The 22,139-nt window shown below is 63.1% G+C and overlaps 2 protein-coding genes across 6 annotated transcripts in view; one reads left to right on the forward strand and one right to left on the reverse strand.

Moving 5' to 3' along the window:
- Positions 1 to 9,883, forward strand: part of STIM1 (stromal interaction molecule 1) — a gene marked incomplete at its 5' end in the record, with an annotated part of 111,068 nt that extends 101,185 nt beyond the window's left edge. For all 5 annotated transcript variants that reach the window (XM_082013991.1, XM_082013992.1, XM_082013994.1 and 2 more), the window contains one exon: positions 8,412 to 9,883. In XM_082013991.1, the coding sequence (XP_081870117.1) occupies positions 8,412 to 8,961 (550 nt within the window). In that variant the 3' untranslated portion in view covers positions 8,962 to 9,883. The remainder of the gene's footprint in view (positions 1 to 8,411) is intronic.
- Positions 9,884 to 12,514: 2,631 nt separating this feature from the next.
- Positions 12,515 to 20,551, reverse strand: LOC309417718 (sodium-dependent proline transporter-like; the record flags this gene model as incomplete). The annotated part of the gene is made up of 14 exons (XM_082015253.1): positions 12,515 to 12,778; positions 13,042 to 13,215; positions 13,484 to 13,602; positions 14,119 to 14,218; positions 14,450 to 14,584; positions 14,948 to 15,060; positions 15,232 to 15,356; positions 15,513 to 15,616; positions 15,730 to 15,864; positions 15,945 to 16,083; positions 16,312 to 16,361; positions 16,586 to 16,734; positions 16,984 to 17,115; positions 20,323 to 20,551. 14 exons carry the CDS (start codon positions 20,549 to 20,551, stop codon positions 12,515 to 12,517), a joined length of 1,968 nt encoding a protein of 655 aa, XP_081871379.1.
- Between the last annotated feature and the right edge of the window lie 1,588 nt (positions 20,552 to 22,139).

The following is a 22,139-nucleotide window of genomic DNA, read 5'->3' on the forward strand; positions in this document are numbered from 1 at the left end:
TGTGCCGAGGGCTCCAGAGCTGGACGCAGCCCTGCAGGGGGGTCTCCCCAGAGCGGGGCAGAGGGGCAGAATCCCCTCCCTCGCCCTGCTGGCCACGCGGCTTTGGGGGCAGCCCAGGACACGGTTGGCTTCTGGGCTGCAAGTGCACATTGCCGGCTCCTGTCCAGCTTTTCACCCACCACGACCCCCAAGTCCTTCTCCATGGGGCTGCTCTCCATCCCTTCAACCCCAGCCTGTGCTGATACCGGGGGTTGCCCTGACCCAGGTGCAGGACCCTGCCCTTGGCCTTGTTGAACGTCATGAGGTTCACGTGGGCTCATTCCTTGAGCTTGTCCATGTCCCTCTGGCTGGCATCCCGTCCCTCAGGCGTGCCAACCACACCACTCGGCTTGGGGTCATTAAAAGAGTACTGGTTCCAGTATGGACCCCTGAAGGACACTGCTCGTCATTGATCTCCATCTGGACACTGAGACGTTGACCACTACCCTCTGGATGTGAAGGTCCTCCTTGCTACCTTTTTTAAAAATGGGTGCAATGTTTCCGTTTTGCCAGTCTCCAGGGACTTCACCTGACTGCCAGGACTTTTCAGATATCATGGTGAGTGGCTTGGCTGCGACATCATGGGTTCATGAAAGGCAGGTCCTGCTTGACCAACCTGATCTCCTTCTATGACCAGGTGACCCGCCTAGTGGATGAGGGAAAGGCTGTGGACGTTGTCTACCTGGACTTTAGTAAAGCCTTTGACAGCGTCTTCCACAGCATTCTCCTGGAGAAACTGGCGGCTCGAGGCTTAGACGGGTTTACTCTTCGCTGGGTGAGGAACTGGCTGGATGGCCGAGCCCAGAGAGTTGTGGTGAATGGCGTTAAATCCGGCTGGCGGCCGGTCACGAGTGGTGTTCCCCAGGGCTCGGTTCTGGGACCAGTCTTGTTCAATATCTTTATAGATGATCTGGATGAGGGAATTGAGTGCTCCCTCAGTAAGTTTGCAGATGACACCAAGCTGAGTGGGAGTGTTGATCTGCTGGAGGGTAGGAGGGCTCTGCAGAGGGATCTGGACAGGCTGGATCGATGGGCAGAGGCCAACTGTATGAGGTTTAATAAGGCCAAGTGCAGGGTCCTGCACTTTGGCCACAAGAACCCCATGCAATGCTACAGGCTTGGGGAGGAGTGGCTGGAGAGCAGCCCGGCGGAAAGGGACCTGGGGGTGCTGGTTGACAGCCGGCTGAATATGAGCCGGCAGTGTGCCCAGGTGGCCAAGAAGGCCAACAGCGTCCTGGCCTGTATCAGGAATAGTGTGGCCAGCAGGAGCAGGGAAGTGATTGTGCCCCTGTACTCGGCACTGGTGAGGCCGCACCTTGAATCCTGTGTTCAGTTTTGGGCCCCTCACTACAAGAAGGATGTTGAGGTGCTGGAGCGTGTCCAGAGAAGGGCAACGAAGCTGGTGAGGGGTCTGGAGCACAAGTCTGATGAGGAGCGGCTGAGGGAACTGGGGTTGTTTAGTCTGGAGAAGAGGAGGCTGAGGGGAGACCTTATCGCTCTCTACAACTACCTGAAAGGGGGTTGTGGCGATGAGGGTGTTGGTCTCTTCTCCCAAGTAACTAGTGATAGGACAAGAGGAAATGGCCTCAAGTTGCGCCAGGGGAGGTTTAGATTGGATATTAGGAAAAATTTCTTTACTGAGAGGGTGGTCAGGCATTGGAACAGGCTGCCCAGGGAGGTGGTGGAGTCGCCATCCCTGGAAGTGTTCAAAAAACGTGTGGATGTGGCGCTTCAGGACATGGTTTAGGGGACATGGTGGTTCTGGATTAATGGTTGGACTTGACGATCTTAAAGGTCCTTTCCAACCTAGTGATTCTGTGATTCTGTGATCAGCCAGTTCCCTCAGGACTGTGGGATGCATCTCGTCAGGTCCCACAGAGTTGTGTGTGTTTGGGTTCCTCAGGTGGTCTCAAACCTGATCTTCTCTTACGGTGAGAGGGACTTTGCCCCTCCAGTCCCTGTCTTGCAGGGCATCCCTTTGAGAGGTGTGGGAAGAGACACTGCCAGTGAAGACTGAGGCAAAGAAGCCATTGAGTACCTCAGCCTTCTCCTCATCCGTTGTTACCTGTTTGCCAGTCATGCTCTTCGGGGGGGTACGCTTTCTTTGACCTTCCTTTTCTGGCTGACATACCTGCAGAAGCTCTTCTTATTGTTCTTTGCATCCCTTGCCAAGTTCAGCTCCAGCCACGCCTTGGCCTTCCTGACCCCATCCCTACACAAGCGGGCAGCGTTCCTGTACTCATCTCGGGATCCCTGTCCCTGCTTCCACTGCCATTGCATTTCCTTCTTGCGCTTTAGTTTGACCAGCAGGTCTCAACTCAGCCAGGCTGGCCTTTTGCCTTCCTTTCCAGATTTCTTACACCTGTGGCTCAAAAGCTCTTGCACTCATAGAAAGCATGCTTAAAGATCTGCCAGCTCTGCTCTGCTCCCTTGTCCCTGAGGGCAATTTCCCAGGGGGTCCTCTTGACCAACTCCCTGAAGTGCTAGAATTTTGCTTTCCTAAAATTCAGAGTCCTGACTTTGCTCTTCACCTGCCCCATATCCCTCAGGACTGCAAACTGCACCAGTGCATGATCACTGCAGGCAGGCTGCCTCCAGTCTTGATGTCACCAATTAGCTCACATGCGTTGGTGACCAACAGGTCCAGTATGGCATCTCCTCTGGTAGGGCTGCCTATTGCCCGGCATAGGACGTTATCCTCCATGCACGCAGGAGTCTCCTGCATTGCCTGCAGCTCGCTGGGCTACTTTTCCAGCATCCTAGGGAGTCACGTCCCCACAGACGCACACCTCCCCTGTCGTGCGCTTACCTGTGGGAGCCACGAGAACGATCGTTTTGGGCTGTACTAAGTCCCGGCAGAAGTTTCCAGCTGCTGGTGTTCCGTTCTCCTGAGAACCAGCCCCTGCCCTTGGGTGCCCCAGTGGGGGCTCGGGAGGTCCCTCTCTGTGGGTGCCTCGATGTCCTGGTCCATCAGCTGTCGGGGTGGGTTAATGGCCCAGCCAGCCCCTTGGGTCATCCCCTGTGGCCACGCGGCATGGTGAGCGCTCTGCCGTGTGCCGTCACGTCACGCCTGCGCCTTGGATGCCATGGGTTGAACCGCAGCTTCGCAGAGCGGCGTGGGGGCTGCTGCTGCTCGGAGTATTCTCCACTGCCCACCGCTGATGTGCCGCTTGGCATGCTGGTGTCAGCAGTCACCGTGCCTTGCCTCTGCCCTTCGGGAATATATTGCTGAGTTACAGCTGGACAGATTATGAACAAAACTAGCACCACTGGGATATTTCAAAAGTGGGTATTCCTAGGCTCTTTTCCCCCATCAGCTCCTTCAGAGGGATCTGGACAGGCTGGATCGATGGGTAGAGGTCAACTGTACAAGGTTTAATAAGGCCAAGTGCCGGGTCCTGCACTTGGGTCACAACAAACCCCATGCAACGCTACAGGCTTGGGGAGGAGTGGCTGGAGAGCTGCCTGGCAGAAAGGGACCTGGGGGTGCTGGTTGACAGCCGGCTGAACATGATCCGGCAGTGTGCCCAGATGGCCAAGAAGGCCAACAGCATCCTGGCCTGTATCAGCAATGGCGTGGCCAGCAGGAGCAGGGCAGGGATCGTGCCCCTGTACTCGGCACGTGAGGCCGCACCTCGAATCCTGTGTTCAGTGTTGGGTCCGTCATGACAAAAAGGATGTTGAGGTGCTGGAGCGTGTCCAGAGAAGGGCAACAAAGCTGGTGAGGGGTCTGGAGCACAAGTCTTACGGGGAACAGCTGAGGGAACTGGGGTTGTTTAGTCTGGAGAAGAGGAGGCTGAGGGAAGACCTCATTGCTCTCTACAACTGCCTGAAAGGGGGTTGTGGTGAGGTGGGGGTTGGTCTCTTCTCCCAAGTAACTAGTGATAGGACAAGAGGAAATGGCCTCAAGTTGCGCCCGGGGAGGTTTAGATTGGATATTAGGAAAAATTTCTTCACCGAGTGGGTGGTCAGGCATTGGCACAGGCTGCCCAGGGAGGTGGTGGAGTCGCCATCTCTGGAAGTGTTCAAAAAACGTGTGGATGTGGCGCTTCACGACATGGTTTAGGGAACATGATGGCGCTGGATTAATGGTTGGACTTGATGATCTTGAAGGTCCTTTCCAACCTTAGTGATTCTGTGATTCAGTCGCTCTGGACAGCAAGCTGGTAAGCCCAGAGAGAAAAAATCGTGGTCCAGCAAGGCTGGACCAAGTGCTGCACCCAGCGCGGTGCCGGCTATCCGCTCCGGGGCAGGGCATCCCCAGGGAACAGCAGCGGCAGCCACGCCTGCAATGGGGAGGTGGACCCCACAAACCGGCCCCCGGACTCTTGATGCCCAGGGACCCTCCATTGCCATGAGAGCAGTTGCAGGAGGAGATGTGGCAGCCGTGGTGCACACCGAGGAGCTGCTCCGAGCTGCTCGCCGGCATCGGCCAGCGTTTCGCCTCCGTCTCCCCGGGGCACGGGACCAGCTGTCTGAGGATCAGGTTCCCAGTGTCTGCGCTCAGGGGAAGAAAATCCTCCTGGACTGGAGGATGTTTCGCCATCTGCTGTCGTCATTTTCTCCATGCTGCGGGATTGCTTTTGTCTCTTCTGGATTTAAAACTATGCAGGACCTTGTGAGAGAGAGGGAGAGGCTCGCCGGATGGCCTTCAAGCTAATGGGCATTTGCAGATCTCAGCAGGGAGAAGACTCACCTTCCTTACAAATAAGGCATGTTTGAAGTCACCTCAGTTAAAAAAATTATTTTTGCTGTACATGCCATTATCTCGGGGGTTTTTTAAAAGGATTTTTCACTGACCCCACCCAGATACCTTTGTGATTGTGGCAGCCAGTAGAGAGGTTGGGTTGATTTTTACTGGAACAGAATATTCTTAGTGGAGTTAGAACCTTTCATTTCAAGTGAGCAGGTGTTACTGTCTAAACCTGCCTGCGGCACGCTGCATCCACATGGTGCAGACGCTGCGTCGGGTGAACTTCAGCAGCGGGTGCTCTGCTCTTGCGCGGCGGTCCACGGGGAGGTCACGTGGTGGCCGTTTGCCGAGCTCAGCCAGGACCTGTTTCCAGGTAAAGCTCATGAGCGAAGGCAGCGACCCCGGCACCGGGGAAGTGGTGGTCCGACCCTGCTGCAGTGGCACGTCAGCCTGACGGGATCGGCTGGAATGAGTCTGGAGCGGGTGCTGCAGACCTGCCCGCGCTGCCTGGAGGTTGTCCTGCCTGCCCATAGTCCCAGCTCAGATCAGCGTTGTTTCCAGGCCAAGGTTTTGCCCTGCTGCATTCCCGTGCTGCCTCACCCGTGTGCCCGTACGGTGGTGGATGAGCGAATGGACCCTTTTCCCCTGAACTCGGCAGCCAGCGGTGACCGCCAGATGCGTGGGCGGCAGGACAGGCAGCCCACGGGCAGTTCAGAAGACGCAGCTTCCGCAGCAGCATCCCTCCCCGCTCGATGCGCTGGGACCGAGTGGGAGGACATGCCGGCCGCTGCCTTCCCTTGCTCGGCATCAGTCTGCAGGGCTGGTGCCAAACCATGTGGCCAACGTCTGCTTTGTTTTCATGGAAAGGGGCCACTTTCCAGGTATTTGTGGAGGAAATAAACCTCTGAAAGCACGTGTTCAGCACTGGCTCACCCTCGCAGCGTCTCTCTCGACAGCAGCCCAGCATGTGCATGTGATGGCTGCTGCCACCCTCTCTTGAGAGAGGTGACACGACGAGTGGCCTGGCAGAAATTCCCCGCCAGAAATTCTGTCTTTGCAGGCCTGTTAAGCACCAACATGGGCAAGAAACATTCAGGAAGAGCACGAGACTCCTAACTTTCTTAAAGGGAAGTTGTGATTGTGGTTACATCTCCCCTCTGCACTTGCTAGCAGCAGCCTGAGGTCTCAAGCCCCCCCGGGTTGTACGGGTGCCACTGGTGTCCAGCTTTTGGAAGATGGCTCTGAAATACTCCCATGTTCAGCCCCATCAGGTTTCGCTGGCGCTGCTGTTCCCGAAGCGGGCTGCCCATGACCCAGCCCGTTTCCCAGTGAAAGCTGTGGGTCACGGGCTGTGACAGTGACCTTCTGCAGAGCTGCGGTATCCGCTGGTGGCGTTGGGGAACCGGGAGCTCCCGTGGCTCCGTGCGGTGTGTTTCATGGCAGTTGTCTCCCTTGGACGGCCTCCAAGATGCTCACTCAGAATAGCTGGGGATTTCACACCATCCAGATTGTTCAGTTCCTGTCCTGCCCTGCCTGCTGCTAACCTTGAGGATGCGGCTCTCCATCGCTCGGATGTCAGATGGGCTCAGTTGTTTTGTGCGAAAGGCAAGGACTATTCTAGCAATGCCCGGGGCTAGTTTCTTCTTGTTAAAATAAGAGGTGAGACAGTCTCCACAGCTGGGCTCTCACAGCGGGTCTTGGGCTGTATCCTAACCATCCCTGAGGTTTTTTAATACCCCTTTGCTCCATATATTCCTACGGAGCTGTCAAACAAGGGCCCGTTTCTTCAGTGGGGTTTGTTAAAAATGCCTTGTTACCATTACGGAGGCCAGCGATCTGAGGAGAATCTGTCCTGCCTTTTTACAAGCACCTTGTGCTAGTAGGTCACACGGGTGCCTTTGTGGTCTGTTGCTGCGGTCACTTTTCCTGCTCACCTGCCCAGTGCCGCCCGAAGCCTCATTTACCGGCTCTGCAGTGAGGGCGGTGTCTCTTGTCTCGCCTCCAAGCTCTGATGTTATTTATGCTGGTGCCGTAAAAGCGGAACTGGGGGCTCTTCGCACGCTGTGCTGGGCGGGTTTGGAGCAGGGCACAGTGACCCCCGTCCTGGGGCTCGGGGGCGTGGGGGGGTCCGTGCCGGGAGCAGAGAGCATGGGGGCCGCAGAACTGGTGAGCACCTCCCGCCTCTCTTCTCGCACCTTTTCGCTTCTCCTCCTCTTTGCTCCTTTTCTCTCCATTCACCTTTCCCATTCTGTACTTCTTGCCTCCAGCTGGTGCAGACCCTGAGTAAGGGGCAAGCGCCAGGTCCCCTCGCAGCCCCGTCCCTCCCTGTGCCTGCCCCGTCAGGCAGGAGGGGCGGCCGTGCGGCGGCCCGGTCTTGAGGCCAGTGTTGACGTAGGCGGTAGCGAGGGCAGCGTAGCTCCTTGTCCGGCTGCACGGGCACGCTGGCAGGTTTCGGCAGGGACCGTGGGGATGTGGGGCTGGGATACAGCAGCGTTGCACCCATCCGGGTGATCCCGGCTGGAAGGAGTAAGCTGTGACTTTTCCATTTCTCCCTTCCTCCTACCTCCCACTCTCCACTTCCAAAGGCATCGGGGAGCTACGCGGGCTGGCGCAGCAACGCTGTGATGCCTTTTGCAGTCACCAGGCTGGGGGCACAAACCGCTGTGCAGCAGAGGGTCTGCGGGCAGCGACTGCAGGCAGCGACTGCAGGCAGCTGCGTGGCCGAAGTGTGCTCGGGCACGGCTTCGCGCGGGGAAAGTCGAACCTCTAATTCCTCCCTCCGGGATTAGAGGTTTGCACCAGCTGACCCAGGAAAAGGGGGAAACCGTCAGTCCGGCGGTTTCTGTCCCGGGGCTGTGGTCAGGCCGCAGCCCCGCAGCTCGGAGGGGCGAAGCAGGCGTGCGCACACATGGATGCGAGCTGAGCAAGAGCAGAGGAAGCCTCTGGTGAAGCTGCCCCCAGTCCGGCTGCTTGGAAGGGCATCGGCTCCCGCAGCCGCACCGGTTCTCCAGGGGCCGGGGCTGTGCAGCGCTGTGAGCTTCCTGGCCCAGCTCCCGCTGGGAGCCGTGGGAAGGCCGTGGGCTGGCAGGGTCGTTTTTCAGGGAGCGGGAGGGAGCTTTGGACCCAGGAGCCCAGGGCCGAGCGCTTGCCGCTGCCTCATGGGTGGGCACCTCGATCCCGCTGGTTCTGCCTCCCGCACAGTGCTTCCTCCAGCTCCCCACGGCACTGAACCGAGCGGCGTTCGGCTCGTGCTGGGTCGGCGCTTGCAGGGGGGAGGCAGCGAGCAGCCCTGCCTGCGTGCCTGCCTGCCTGCCTGCGACGGAGGGGGTCGCTTTGCCCCGCGTGCTGGGTCGCTGGCACTGGGCTGGATGAGCCCCCCGTCCCCGGGGGTGCCCACCGCAGTCGTCCTGCTGGCACTGGCACGGAGGGGCAGAACCGGCGGGCAAGGCGGCAGGAGCGGGGCGGGCGTCTGCCCCACTTCTGCTCCCCGGCGGCTCGCTGCCGGCCACCGGTGCAGGCTGGCGCTGACTCGTGGGGGTTCCGCTGCCTGGCCCATCCCGCCGGCCCCCCTCAGCTGCTGCCGCATCCGTGTGTGCGCGCGGGCTCGGGCGCGCGTCCTGGGGCTGCCGGGCCGCCGGCGCTAATGACCTCTCTCTCCCCTCCACCCTCTCAACCCCAGAGACTTAACTCGCTGCGACTCCGACTCCTCCATCCCGCACCTGAGCGACCACCAGCGTATCCCCAGCTCTGCGCCCAAGCTGCTGGCTGCCCGGCCCAACCTGCTGACCAGGTCCATCGAGGAGGCTGCGCCCGGCCACCCTGCCATCGCCGCGCCCACCCCCAATGGCGGCAGCAGGCACGCGGAAGCCTCCGCCCTGGCGGCTTTGCCGGAGCGGCTGCCCGAGAGCCCCATGGTGATGAAGAAGATGATGATGGTGAATCACGGCATGGAGAAGTCCTCCAGCCTGGGGGAGATCAGCCACCCGACAGCCGGCAAGCACAGCCACTCGGATTCCTCCCGGTCCCACAGCCCCAGCTCCACCGACCCCGACACCCCCTCCCCCATCTCTGACTGCCGGCCCAGCAGCGCCAAGAGCACCCGCATCCCGCAGCTGGCTGCCAAGAAGAGCCCGGGGGACGAGGACAGCAGCTTGACAGGCGATGAGGTTGACCTCGGCCAGAGCAAGAAAAAGTTCCCCCTAAAGATCTTCAAGAAGCCCAAGAAGTAGAGAGGGGGGGGGGGAAGAGGAAACCCACCCAGGAGCAGGACCCGCTGGGACCGGGGTGCGGCCATGCGTCGGGAGCGCAGCGCACCCGCCCATCCCGGACCCCGCACCCGCTGCCCTCCCCTCCGCACCCTCCGTTTCTGAGTCACCTCACCTAGCACCGGCAGCGGGAGGAGCTATTTAAACTTATTTATTTCCTGATCTCTGAGAAAAAAAAACAAAGATGACGACCGCTCCCCCCGAAGAGAACAGCCGCCCTTTCTCCCCTTCCGACTGCTCCAGTCCCTGGCTTTGCTGTGCATGGCTTCCAGTTACTCCTGCCTCTGCTCAGCCACATGGCATTTGGGTTTGGTTTCAATGTGGTTTTATTTTTTTTATTTTATTTTTTATTTCTTTGCGGTTTTTTTCCTCCGGTTCTTCTGCCTCTTCCAACCTTTGCACAGGCGGTATGGAAGCTCGGGGTGGTGGGAGCTCGCCGGGGAGCGCACGGAGCGGGGCCGGCCGCTCCCCGAGGAGGCAGCGCGCTCCCCGCTCGCCTCTCGGGGTGACTCTGGTGCGAGCGTTCGGGTGAGCTGCCTCGCTGTCATCGCAGCGGTTCTCTCCTCATTTCTGAATCACTTTTCTACACCCCGGCCCCCATCGCTGTGACGTGTGGGAGGGGGAATCCCAGTTTGTGCGCTCTTGATAAGCAAGAGCAAGTAAAATGCCCTCGCGAGGGAGGGCCCTGCCCTTGCCGGTACTTGTGCATCCAGGAGCTCTGCCCGCAGCGTGCCCTCGACCCGCTCCCCGCTTGCCCCAGGGGCGGCCGCAGCCCGCTGGGTTTCCATGGTGGGACGGGGCTGCTTGCCCGGCCGGGCATGGTGCTGCCGGAGGCTTGTGCTGTGCCGGGAGCTGCCGGAGCAGGACGGTGCCTGTACGCAGTGGGGGGTTGGATGCTGGGGCAGAGGAGCCCACGGCTGCCCCTGTCTTTACTCCCCAGGCCCCTGGACCTGCCTGGGGAGCAGGGCCGGAGGCAGCTCCTCCGTACTCGGAGGTGCGTGGCTCAGCGGGGTGAGGAGCGGCGACCCTGGTGATGGAGGAGTCCCCGAGGGGTGTTGCTGCAGGGCCGGGCCCGGCCGCCACCTCCACACCAAGAGGAGGGGGCTGCCGGCTGCGGGGCCCGTCCCTGTGTCCTGGTTTGGCAGGGCTCTCCTTGGCTGGGGACAGGCTGTGCGTGGGTGGCAGGAGCCTGAAAATGTGTGTCCTCCCCCGGCGCCATGCCCCCGAAGCAGGCATGCCCTCAGGGCGGGTGCTGGGGGCTCACCCGGGCGTCCATTGCCCTTAAGGGTGCCTGGAGGCCGGGGTCTGCCCGGCTGCGCCAGCCTGGGCCCTGCCACCGTTGGGTGCCGGCACAGCCTGCGGCAGGTCTCGGTCCGTCCCAAGCCGCTGCCCGGGGCGCGGCGGCTCTCCCATCTTCCCTCGGCAGGCTGCAGGTCGCGTCCTGCTGCGCAGAGCCCTGTCTCGGCGCGCTTCCCCCGTCGCAGCCCTGGCCGCGGGGCTGAGCCCCCGTCTGGGCAGTAACTGTGGGCCGAGCCCAGCTCCCTCCAGGCGCAGCTCTGCAGCCCCTGCCCGCAGCGCCCGGTGCCCCCAGCCGCCCTCCCGCACCCCGCGAGGTTGCTGCCCGGCACGGCACGGCCCCTCAGAGCTCCCCACCGAGCCCGGGGTCCCTGCCCCTGCCACCTCCTCCGTCGCAAGCCCCCCGTGCCGCCGTCCCACATGTCCCCGGCAGTGGGCTGCGGCCCATGGCCACCCTGGCTGCTTCACCTGCTGCGGGCAGAGGAGGTTGTACATCTGGCAGAGGAAGAAGAGGAGGCAAGGCAGGATGCCGAAAGCCCCTTGGGGCCTTGCTTTATGCCAGAGTAATATATATGTTGACAATACAGGAAGGGCTATAAAGGTGTTTTTTGTTTCATAGGTGGTAGTTAGACAATTACACTGTTGCTTTGAGATAAGAGAAAATTCCTCTAAATGACTAAGTGCCTGCATTTCCCCGTGGCTGCTCCGAGGCGCGGGGTGGGGGGGACATCGCGCTTGGCCCCCATGGTTGGGGTTGCTGCCACGGGCACCCCGCCACCGCGGGCAGGGCACGCTCAGAGTGGCTCGGCCACCCCTGGGATCGGGGCTGGCGGCGGTGGGGCTGCCCGGGCTGGAGCTGGGGTCCCGGCGGCGCTGCTTGTGGTGGCGGAGAGCTGTCGATGCTTCTGGAGAAGGGGTTGGGGATCCACCAAATGGCAACTGTTGACGCATCTGCCAACTCTTGATTTTTTTTTTTTTTTGTCATTTCATAAAACTTTTAAATCCAATAAAGCATGTAGTCTATTTTACGAGCCGGCGTCTGCTGCTCTCTTCTTCTAGCCCTTCCCAAGCTGCAGAGCAGGGGTCCCATCTTGGGGGGTGGAGGCAGTGAGTGCCTGCCGGTGGCAGGGGTACTCCCTGGGGACCGGGCCCCCAGCAGCCAGCCCTGCTGCCCCAGCCTGGCCACCAGACAGCAGGGACAGACGGACGGCCCGGCTCTGCCCCACCTGCCTCCCTATGCCAGGGCCATGCACCAGGGACCTGCGATCCCCGGGTGTGAGCAGAGTCCTCTCCCATGGAGTCTGGATCACGCACTTCTTCTCAGCACCTGGGCTGCAGTCCGAGCCGCTGGCACTGCCCCATTTCTGCTGTGGGGACGGCCTCGTCCCGCTGATGCGGCTGCAGAGCCGTATATCCCCCGTACATCACCTGTACATCAGCCCGTGGGAGCACAGGGATAGCGCAGCTGACCCAGTGCCAGGCTAGAGACTTGCAGGGCAGACAGACGGTCGCTGGGACCAGGGTTAAAAACGCCTCCCTGCGGCTCTCTCGGCTTCCCCGGCGATGAACCTGCTGCTGACCTGGCCCACAGCAACCTCGGCCCCTGACAAAGCCTCTCCCTGCTCGCGCCCCTGTGCTCCTGCAGCTGAAGCCAGCGGGACATTGTCCCCCCTGCACCCCGGGCGGGTCAGTGCTGAGCCGAGGACAGGCAGCAGGATGAGGCACCGTGGGCTGGGACCCCGCAGCCTGGCAGCACAGGGGCATCGGGCCGGAGGCTGCGTGCCGCGGCAGGACGTGGCAGGATCTGGCCCATCCCAGAGGAGCTGCACCCAGGCCCCGCAGGGCTCCGGGGCGTCAGCGGGGCGGTTGGTGCAGCGCTGCCGAGAGGCACGGCCACCCTGAGCAGCGGCAGCACCCAGCCGGGATGGCGGCATGGATCCGTCCCCACTTGTGCTGCATGACAGCCATGGCACAGCCCGGGGTGGTGGTGGCACCCTGCCCGGCACACGCACCTCTGCAGGCACTGGTATACGTCGGCACGTCCCCAGCTCAGCTGGGCCCAGCCCGGCCAGCAGCGCACAGCAACAGCCCAGAGGCAGGTGAAGGGCTGGAGCGTGGTCCAGGCAGCCGGTCCTGCTACCAGGGCATCTCCCAGACCCACCTTTGGAGCGTGCAGAACGTTTCCAGGAAAAAGAATTAAAATACATGCTGGGATTAGTGGTTACCATCTGCCGGGATGGGTGACGGTGATGGCACACGGGGAGCCACATGCACCAGCAGACAGTCCCCAGGGGCTGTCCCCACCCCCAGCGGGTCCCATCTTCCTGGGGGGCTCTGAGCAAGGATGTGGGGTGCCGTGGGGCGGCGCGGTGAAGTCGCTGCCGGTCAGGGTGATGGTGAATGGCACGTCAATGACATCTCCAGTCACGTCCCGGGCAGTGGCCGCCCTCCAGGAGCGCAGGGGCTGGGTGGCTTTCTGGAGGCGCTGGGGGTGGGCAAGAGTGAGCAAGGGCTGCCCCAAGCACCCGCAGGGCAGAGGGTGGTGTTGCTGCGGGAAGGGGCAGCAGTGGGCATAGCCACAGAGGGGCTCAGACCCCACCTCTCACCCCAGCCCCACGGCTCCAGCCCATTTTCTCTCTTGGGGAAGGGACAGCACCACGACCGCCCGGTCGCTCTCTCCCACCCCATCCCCAGCTCTGGGACAGCCCCTGCTCTGCCCCCGTCCCCCATCCCACCTTGCACACTCACGTCTCTCAGCGTGCCCGACTCGCGGCACAGGGCCATGGCGGCCCAGAGCGGGATCTGTAGGCAGGTGAGGACGCCCATGCAAATGCCCAGGCTCGTGCCCCAGGCGGGGTACTTGTAGGTGCCGTAGCGCAGGGGTACGCTGTACATGTCCAGGAAGGCGTAGATGAGTGTGAACTGAAGGGCAGAGCAGGCAGGAGCAACATGACCCTGTGGCACCGCCTGGCCCCAGGGGTCTTGGCAGGACTGGGCGCTGCAGGGACCCCCAAGGCTGCCTCAAACTCCCACCAGCAGCCACAGAGAGGCCCAGGAGGGTGCTGAGACTGGGGCAGCCCTGCTCCAAACCCACAGCAAGAGCTGCCCCTCTCAGACGGGAAGGAGGGATGGAGGGAGAGGAGCTCATCTCCCCTCGACCGCCAGCCCCAGCCAGGCGCTCGGTGCTCACCAGCAGCAGGCAGGGGGTAAAGAAGGCCCAGCACACCTTGAAGTAGCCCAGTGTGTGGCTGCACCAGGGCGGGCACCGGCAGATCATGTCCACGATGTCCTGGCAGAACTGGTTCAGGCCTGCAGGCACCCCAGGAGAGGGTCACGACTGGGCCCCTGCCTGCCCCCAGCACAGCCCTGATGGGTGCACCCGCTCTGAGGCTCCCACGACACCCTGTGCTGGGGCTGAGCCGCGCCGGCAGTGGTGGTGCTGGGTGCTGAACATCCACCACGCTTCGGTGGGTGGAGAGGAAATTGCATCCCCCATACACAGGGAAAGCTGCACCTCGGCTTTGCACCATCTCCTTGCCGGGCTGCGCTGCGCATGGGCAGCAGGACGGGGGTAACTCCCTGCCCACCCCAGCTCCAAGCTGCCCACAGCTACAGGGGCAGAGCCCCGCTGAGCCCGGCCACGGTTTTCCGTGAGCCCCAGGAATGCCAAGCCTTGGCAGCGCCGTAGCCAGGGGCTGCCCTGTGCCATAAACACCCCGCGGCAGTGCCCCAGGGCTGGCAGCGCCACACCCCCGAGCTGGCTGCACCCCATCACACACCCCTGAGCTGGCTGCTGCGTGCCCGGGGGCTGCTTGCTCTGCTCACCGTAGCAGAAAGCGATGCCCAGGCACATGAAGAGGGCGACGATGATCAGCCTGAAGCCAGTGCTGTACGTGTCAATGAGGGTGAACCAGAAGATGCCACCCTGTGAGATGGTGAGGGACGGGGTCAGCACAGCTCAAGGCAGCGGGGCGCACACCGGGCACCCCATGGCATGGACACCATCGATGCCAGGGCACATGCATGGCCCTCCGTCCTCCCGCCTGAGGGCTTGTGCAGAGATTGGTGGGGAGAAGAGGCCGTTTCCCATCCTCCACCCTAGCATCACCCTGAGGGTGCTGGGTGCCAATGGATGGGGGTGCAGGGGACCCCATACCTGGGTGACCAGCAGGAGCCCCAGCAGGTAGAAGGAGGTGCAGATAGCGCCCAGCAATGCCGTCTTCCTCCGCCAGTCACGCAGGGCTGGGAACTCGTCCAGGATGGTTGTGGTGATGCCCTCGATGTTCCCAAACTGAGGGACGGGAGATGTCAGTGGGGGATGTTCTGGTCCCTGCCTCCCCCGGGCTGCGTGCAGGGGATGGTCCTTGCAGAAGGGACTTTGCAGGGCACTGTCCCTATGCTCATCCCCGTCCCTGTGACACCTGGGCACATGGAGAAACCCCTGCCCTGTGCCAGTGGGACGTGGCTACATCCCCCCCTGCCACCCCGAGTGACAGTCCCATATGCATGGGTCATGCATCCCCCCTACCCCAGCACCGTCCTCACACTCCTGGCCCGTGCACGTCATGCCGTCTGCATGCCTGACACGGGGTGTACCTGGCACCCCAAGGCCAGGCACAGGGCAGGACATGGGGCTGCCCGAGGTGACAATCACCAAAGTGTCCACTCCCAGCGTGAAGACCATCAGGAAGAAGAGGATGGACCAGAATGGGGAGCCGGGCAGCCGGGAGAGGGCTTCGGGGTACGCCACGAACGCCAGCCCGGGGCCTGCGGGGTGAGGTGAAGGGAAGTGTGAAAGGACACCACGGCCAAGCCCAGCAAGCTGGTAGCCAGGCTGGGTGTGAGCTCGGCCGCAGCTCCACGGCCCCATCCCTGCACAGGGCACCGGGATGTACCCCGGCACAGGATGGCACATGTTCCCCCTCCCTGAGCCCACACCTGAGTCTGTGACACTGCCCACAGGGACTTGTTTCCTCCAGGCCATGTGCCCCAGCGCCGAGAATATCGCGAAGCCGGCGAAGAAGCTGGTGCAGCAGTTCCCGATGGTGATAACCAAGGTGTCCCTGCCAGGGAGGGTGTCACAGCCCCACGCCCATGGGGTGAGGATGCAGATGGGGGCATTCTGATGGGCTGTGGGGCTCAGACCTCCCCAGCTGCAACCCGGGGCTGCCCCGACAGCCCGTACCCCCTGAGCCCCCCCATGCCCCGGCCCTGCTCACTGGATGACGTTGTTGTCAAACTTGTTGTAGGAGGCCATGGAGAGCAGCCCCCCGAACCCGATGCCCAGGGAGTAGAAGACCTGCGAGGCTGCGTCGCTCCACACCTGGGGGACGACGGTGTGGGGGGCTGCAGGACTCCCCAGCCCAGCCTGCCCCATCAGCCCTGGCTGGGAGGGATCGCTGCCGTCGGGGACCCCCGGCCCCAGTGTGGGGTTACCTGGGCGCTCTGCAGCCTGCTCCAGTCCGAGGAGAGGTAGAAGCGGACACCGTTGAGGGAGCCGTCCAGCGTGGCCCCTCGGACGATGAGGATGAGGATGACCAGGTAGGGGAAGGCGGCTGTGAAGCACAGCGCCTGCGCAGGACGCGGCTCGGCTCAGCCCTGCTCCGCCAGCACGGCAGCTCCCCCGCCGCCCCCGCGGCGCTGCCCCTCACCTTGCCCGAGCTGCGGATGCCCTTCAGCGTGCAGAGGAAGATGAGGATCCAGGCCGCCAGCAGGCACAGGGCAAGGGGCCACTGCACAGGGCCGGGGTCCCCGAGGCCGGAGCTGCGTGTCACCCCCAGCACCTGCTCGCTGCGGCGCGGGGACGCGGGTCAGCGGGACGGGGGACGCGGGGCACCCTCATCGCCTCCGCAATGTCCTCGCCCACCCCTCCACCTTTCACAAAGCCTCCGGCACCACCGGCTGCTGCCTGCGGGGCTCAGCCCCGGCCCCCCAGGACCAGCGGAGATGGAGCCGGGGCCAGGCCCCCAGACACGGGCCGAGGGAGGCACACGTCCATGCTGCCACGCAGGGACTTACTTCCAGAAAACCTCGCTGGCGCTGACCCGGCCAGTGCTCCCCGATGCATTCTGCAACACACAGCCCCAGCAGGTCACATCCCCACCACTGCCACCGTCACCACCGCCGACCTCCCTCCTCGGCCCTGGCCCCAGCCCCCACCTGACCTTCCTCCTCTGCTGCCGGCAAAGCTTCTCCCAAGAGAAGCCGCCTGCCCGGTCCTCGCACGGCATTTGGCCCCGCAGCGTCCCACCCCGGGACCGGAGCCCACAGCGCTGCCGCTGAGGCCACCGACCTGGCAGAGGTCTGCATTCCCGGGGGCGTCACAGGACCAGGGCAGGGGGCTCTGGAAGGAGGAGCCCAGGTAGTAGAAAGCCCAGGCGATGACGACGTTGTAGTAGAGGGACACCAGGGAGGACGTGATCAGCATGGCGACGCCAACGCCTGCGCGAGGAGAGGGGCTGCTGGGGGGGGCAGGCAGGGGTCCCCCCGCAGAACCCTGGCCCTGGCATGGGTCCAAGGGGCTGGAGAGGTGGCGGGAGACCTGCCCGGGGCTGCCCAGGGACTCGAGGCGCAGGCTGGGGCCTCACTGAGGGGGTGTCCCAGCCCCTGTGCCCACCCTGCACCCCTTCCCACAGCCCAGCTGGTCCCAGTGGGGCAGGAGGGAGAGGTGTCCCTGGCCCCCAGGCCCACCTTTCAGGAGCGGGCAGCACTTCCAGACAGTGATGGGCCCCGTGGCCCCGAACTGGCCCAGGCTCAGCTCCATCAGGAAGAGGGGCAGCCCCGTGATGAGCAGCATGATGAAGTAGGGGATGAGGAAGACGCCTGGGAGGAGAGGGGGAGCGGGTCCGGGACATGGCCAGCACCAGTCCGGGCTCCCAGCAGACAGACATGTGTGGTTCGGACCCACAGTGCGGACACGTGTCCAAGCAGGAAAAGCTCCTGGGGGCTGCTGGCTCCATCTTGGGGGCCATCCCCGGCAGTCGAGCTCCCCCTGAGCCCCACAGCGGGGGCCTGAGCTGGGAGCTGGTGGGATCCCGCTGGTCCTGGCTTGGGGTGGGTGGTGGGAGCAGCGCTGGGGTGCAGCCGTGGGTGCTGCGGTGGTGCGCAGGACCATGGGATGCTCAGGACCATGGGATGCTCAGGACCGTGGGATGTTCAGGGCCGTGGGATGCTCAGGGCCGTGGGATGCTCAGGACCGTGGGATGCTCAGGACCATGGGCTGCTCAGGACCATGGGCTGCTCAGGGCTGTGGGCTGCTCAGGGCTGTGGGATGCTCAGGACCATGGGCTGCTCAGGGCTGTGGGATGCTCAGGGCCGTGGGATGCTCAGGGCTGTGGGATGCTCAGGACCATGGGCTGCTCAGGGCTGTGGGATGCTCAGGACCATGGGCTGCTCAGGACCATGGGATGTGCCCACAGCCGATCCCAGTGTTTCCTCTGGTGGCACACTGACATCTCCATCTTTACACAGCTTGTCTCACCAACTGCCTTATGTGTGGAGGAAATCCTGCTCCTTGCAGCCTCAGCCAGGCCAAATTTGTGCTGGAAAAGGACACTTTCCGGGGGAGAAATCGGCATTTCCCAGCTGGCAGCCAGCTGCAGCCCAAGCCCATCCTCTCCCGTTGGCAAAGCTCTGGCGCCGTGATTGCTGATCCCCGCAGCAGAGCAGGGATGCTGTATTCAAACCCCGCTCCCCCACAGCCTTGCTGACAGACCAGATGTGGGGCTGACTGCTCATCAGCGCAGCGCCGGGGGGGCAGGCTGCCTCCGCGTCTGCTGTGCACACTGCAGGGGAGTCACCAGCCAGCTCTGGCAGAGGCTTTGCAGGGCTCAGCCTGGGGAAGAGGGGACTGCCGTGGGTTTAAAGCCCCATTGGGACATTGGGAACTCCTGCTTGGCTGTTGGCAAAGGCTGTGAGCGAGGGGTGACGGTGCCCGCGTCCTGCTGGCTCCCTGCAGCTGGAGGCACTGTCCGTGGGGTCAGGGGACGGGGTTGTGGGACCGAGGTAGTGCAGTGTGTCCCTGCTCTGCCCACGACGCTGGGAAATGGTGGCTCTGGCTGCTTTACTGCTGGTCTAAGGTGTCCCGTGGGCGCTGGCACTGCAGGGGTCTTAGCAAGCGGTGCTCCACAGAGACAAACCTCCCGACCTCCCCAGCTCCACAGCTTCAGGATAAAAACCCCTTGGAGCAGGGAGCCAAGGGCGCAGCAGCTCCCACTGCACCCCCATTTCTCCTGCTGGCCCTGAGCCCCTTCAGCTGGCGCTGCCCAGAGGGTGGGCAGGGATCGGCTTCCTCGTCCCCCGTGGGTGCTGGGCAGTGCCCATGGGCAGCGTGGGCCCCGCATGGCGGGGCAGGCGGCAGTGACATCCAGTGGCAAGCATGCTGATCCCTGCGTCTGGCCAAAGCCACCTTCGTCCTGCTGGGACAAGGGGTCTGCGGGGTCCGTGGGGAGATGCACCCCGCAAGGCTCCTGCAGCACAGCTCATCTCCTGCCCTTCCCACCCCCGAAAGAGCACGCAGCTTTGGGCAAGCGGTGCAGGCAGCCCCTGCCTGCAGGCAGCCGTGCCCCTGGAGAGGGCCTGTGATGGGCGGTGGGAGCACCGGGAATGGCATGCTCGGGGTGACCCGCATGCCTGCGGTCACTGCAGGAAGGGAAAAGCCCGGTGTCCTCTGCAGTCATGCCCAAGGTAGCCACAGTGGGGGAGACCGTGGCGGGTGGGGATGACTGCATCTGTGTCCCTGGAGCAGGTCACCCCACTGCCACCCCCAGCCCCACGGCGGCAGGATGCCAGCCGGGCATGGGAGCCCCTGCACAGCCCTGTGCCCCAGGGCTGCAGCATCTCCCATGGGAGCAGCCGCTTCTCCTTCTCCCTCTGCCCCCTCTGGCCCTGCTGCTAACGCAGGGCAGGCTGTGCGGCCCTTGGGAAGGAGCAGATGCTTCCCCAGGAGGATCCGCTGCAAATCCTGCACCCCAGCCCAGCGCAGGGCACAGCAGCCCCATCACTCATCAGTGAGCCCTGCCCCGAGGGCCAAATTCCTCCCCAGATAGGCGAGGTGCAAATCTCGGCACAGCCCAGCCCTGGCACGTCCCACCAAGACCTGCGCGGTGTCACAGGGATGGGTGCCAGCCCCAGCAGCAGGCACACGGGGCAGGGCGTTTGGGTGTTTGCAGGTGTCAGGGATGGCTGGGGCATGGGGCAGAGGCTCAGGGGGCTGTGGAGCACCAGGCAGTGTCCCAGGTGGGACACGAGGAGACATCTGGAAACAACCTCAGGTCGGCAGAAGCAGTGAGAGGCTCAGGAATGACCTCTGGGGAGGTTTCTCCCATCCCACAGCCCAAAGACACGGCGCTGCATCCTGGGGCGTTGCCACCGGGCACCAGCTACGTGCTGAGCTGCCTGCACTTTGTCCTGCCCCAGAAATGTGGTGGGTTATTACCCCCACTTGGCCGCCTTCCCGGGCACTCCTGCCCAACGGCATTGGATTTTGCAGCAGACGCGCACCTCCACACACCAGCCTGCAGCTGCACAGCACCTCTGCTGCGGAGGGGGCTGACAGTGCTGCGGGGAGTCACTGCCTTTCTGGCCAAGCCCCGCTTCTCCAGACGGGGGCAGAGATGCTCTGCCGGGGGGCTTTGCCTGGAGGCAGCTCTTTTTGGCCCAAACCACCTGGGACAGTGTTGGACGCCGCCCCGAGCTCACCCCAGAGCCAGGCGCACCTCTGGGCTGCGCAGGATGGCCCCAGCAGGAGCAGGAGAAGTCCCTGGCAGACTCCCAGGGAGATGCTTTGAACTCTTGAATCACCCTTCCCCTGTGGTTCTCATGGTGGGATTAAAGTCGTAGTGTCCAGGAGGGCAACACAAGACCCTGAATCCCACCAGCACCCATGTTTGCTGTCCTGGCAAGCACAGCCCCCACGCACTGCCATGTTGTCCCTCCCCAGCCCCCCGTGCTCCTGGCCTCCATCCAGGAGAAGCGAGCAGTGCCTGGGTGTCCAGGGAAGGGACGTGTGAGCCCACAGCAGGGACCCACCTCCTCCGTTGCGGTAACACAGGTAGGGAAAGCGCCAGACGTTGCCCAGCCCCACGCAGTAGCCCAGGTAGGACAGCAGGAACTCATACTTGCTTGCCCAGGTCTCCCGGGGTGGGCTGGGGGCCAGGATCTCGGGCTGGGGCTGGGGTCCTGGCCAGGGCTGACTGGTGGGGTTGGTGGTTGGATCCTCCAGCTGGAAGATGTTGACCTGTGGAGGGGAGCAAAGCATCAAAAACCACTGGCTGCAGCCTGCAAACCCTGCAAGGCTCCTTAGCAGGGCTGGGCATGGCCAAGCTCTCCCCAAAAAAGCATCTGGTTCCCAAAGGGGTTTTGGGGCTCTTCCTGAAACCTGCCCAGCAGGTGCCTGTGGTGGCCTGTGCTGTGGGACGTGGGAGGCTCGGGCTGGCCCAGAGCTCTGTGCTCCTCCCCAAGCTCCGGGAGCCAGGTGCAGGTCCAGGCAGACCCCAGCCCAAAAGCCCTGGGCACGTTTGATCCAGCAGATCCTGCCGTAGCATGAAAGTCAGCAGCTGGCATTCACCCACACCCTGTGATGAGTTTTCGTCTCCACTCTGTCTTATGCGCCCAGGACTGTCTAAACACTGGGCATGCCAGGATTGCCACCCCGGCACCCAGCCCTGATGCTGGGCAGATGAGGGTGGGTGCAGGGGTGCTTGCCACTGCTTGATGCACCGCTCACCAAGGCCCCCCTGCCCAGCGCCTCCGAGGCCAGTGGGGACATCTCTGGCTCCCACCGTTGCTGGGGTCCTGCCCGCGCGCCCGGCCAGGGGACCTGCGAGCAAGGGTGGGAGCCATCGGCTCACGCTGCACCAAGGCAAAGCGGTGCTGGACACAGGGAGGAGAGACCTGGTGCTGTGCACGCTGTGCGGACCATGGCCTGGTGTGGGCAGAGGCAGGGGACCAGCAGGGCGATGGGGGCTTGCACCTCTCACTAGCCCCAGACCCCGCACCCTGGCCCTGCTCGCACCTCTGCTTAAGGGGGAAGGTGCATGGTGGGGAGAGGGGGAACAAGGACGCTGTGCCTCCTTCGTTATTGTGAGTTACTGCCCCGACTACTCCCGCAGCCGGCCAGCAGCTCGGCGGGGCCCCGGCGCCCAGGGGGGCTGCGGGACAGCCGCTCTGCTCCCAGGGCACGGCCGGCAGCGCCACAGGGAGCTGCAAGGTCACGGCAGGGCTTGGGGCTCTGAGCAGGGTTTGGGGCTGTGATCCCGTCCACCAGCACCAGCCTCCTTTGGGCACAGGTCCTGACACTCTGTGAGGGATAGAGGGATCCCCCAAATCAGCCCGCAGAGGCTGGTCCAGCCACGCATTCCTTCCCTGGGAGTCCACCCTGCCACCTGGGCTGCAGCTTTCCCCAGGTCCCTCCAGGACAGGTCCCGACCCGCCCTCCCCAGCAAGGTCGGACTGCCAGGAGAGATGAGGATTAGCAAGAGAGCGAGGGGACCCTCCCCAGTCCCTGGCCAGAGCGTCTAGCAGCGTGAGGGTACTTGGGAGTGTTGTTGTGTGTGTAGGGACTTTCTTTTAGTTCTGTGTCACAACAGATGCAAACGGTTGTTCTCAGCCCAGCTGTTCGCAGCCCGCCGGGGATGGAGCACGGGGCCTCAGGAGCATGTGGCTCTCCTCCCAGCCCTGTCTCCAGCAAGCCCAGCGCTGCTGTGACTCAGTTTCCCCCTCCGGCGGGACCCCGTGGGGGAAGCACCACTCAAGGCAGAGGAGCGTGGCTCAGTGACAAAGCAGTCACTCTCAATGGAGTGTGAGGGTTTATTTTAGAAAAGGATCCAGTTTTGAATTAAAAGTAC

This window comes from Phaethon aethereus, assembly GCF_964289735.1.
Source record: "Phaethon aethereus genome assembly, chromosome: 1".
NCBI lineage: Eukaryota > Metazoa > Chordata > Aves > Phaethontiformes > Phaethontidae > Phaethon > Phaethon aethereus.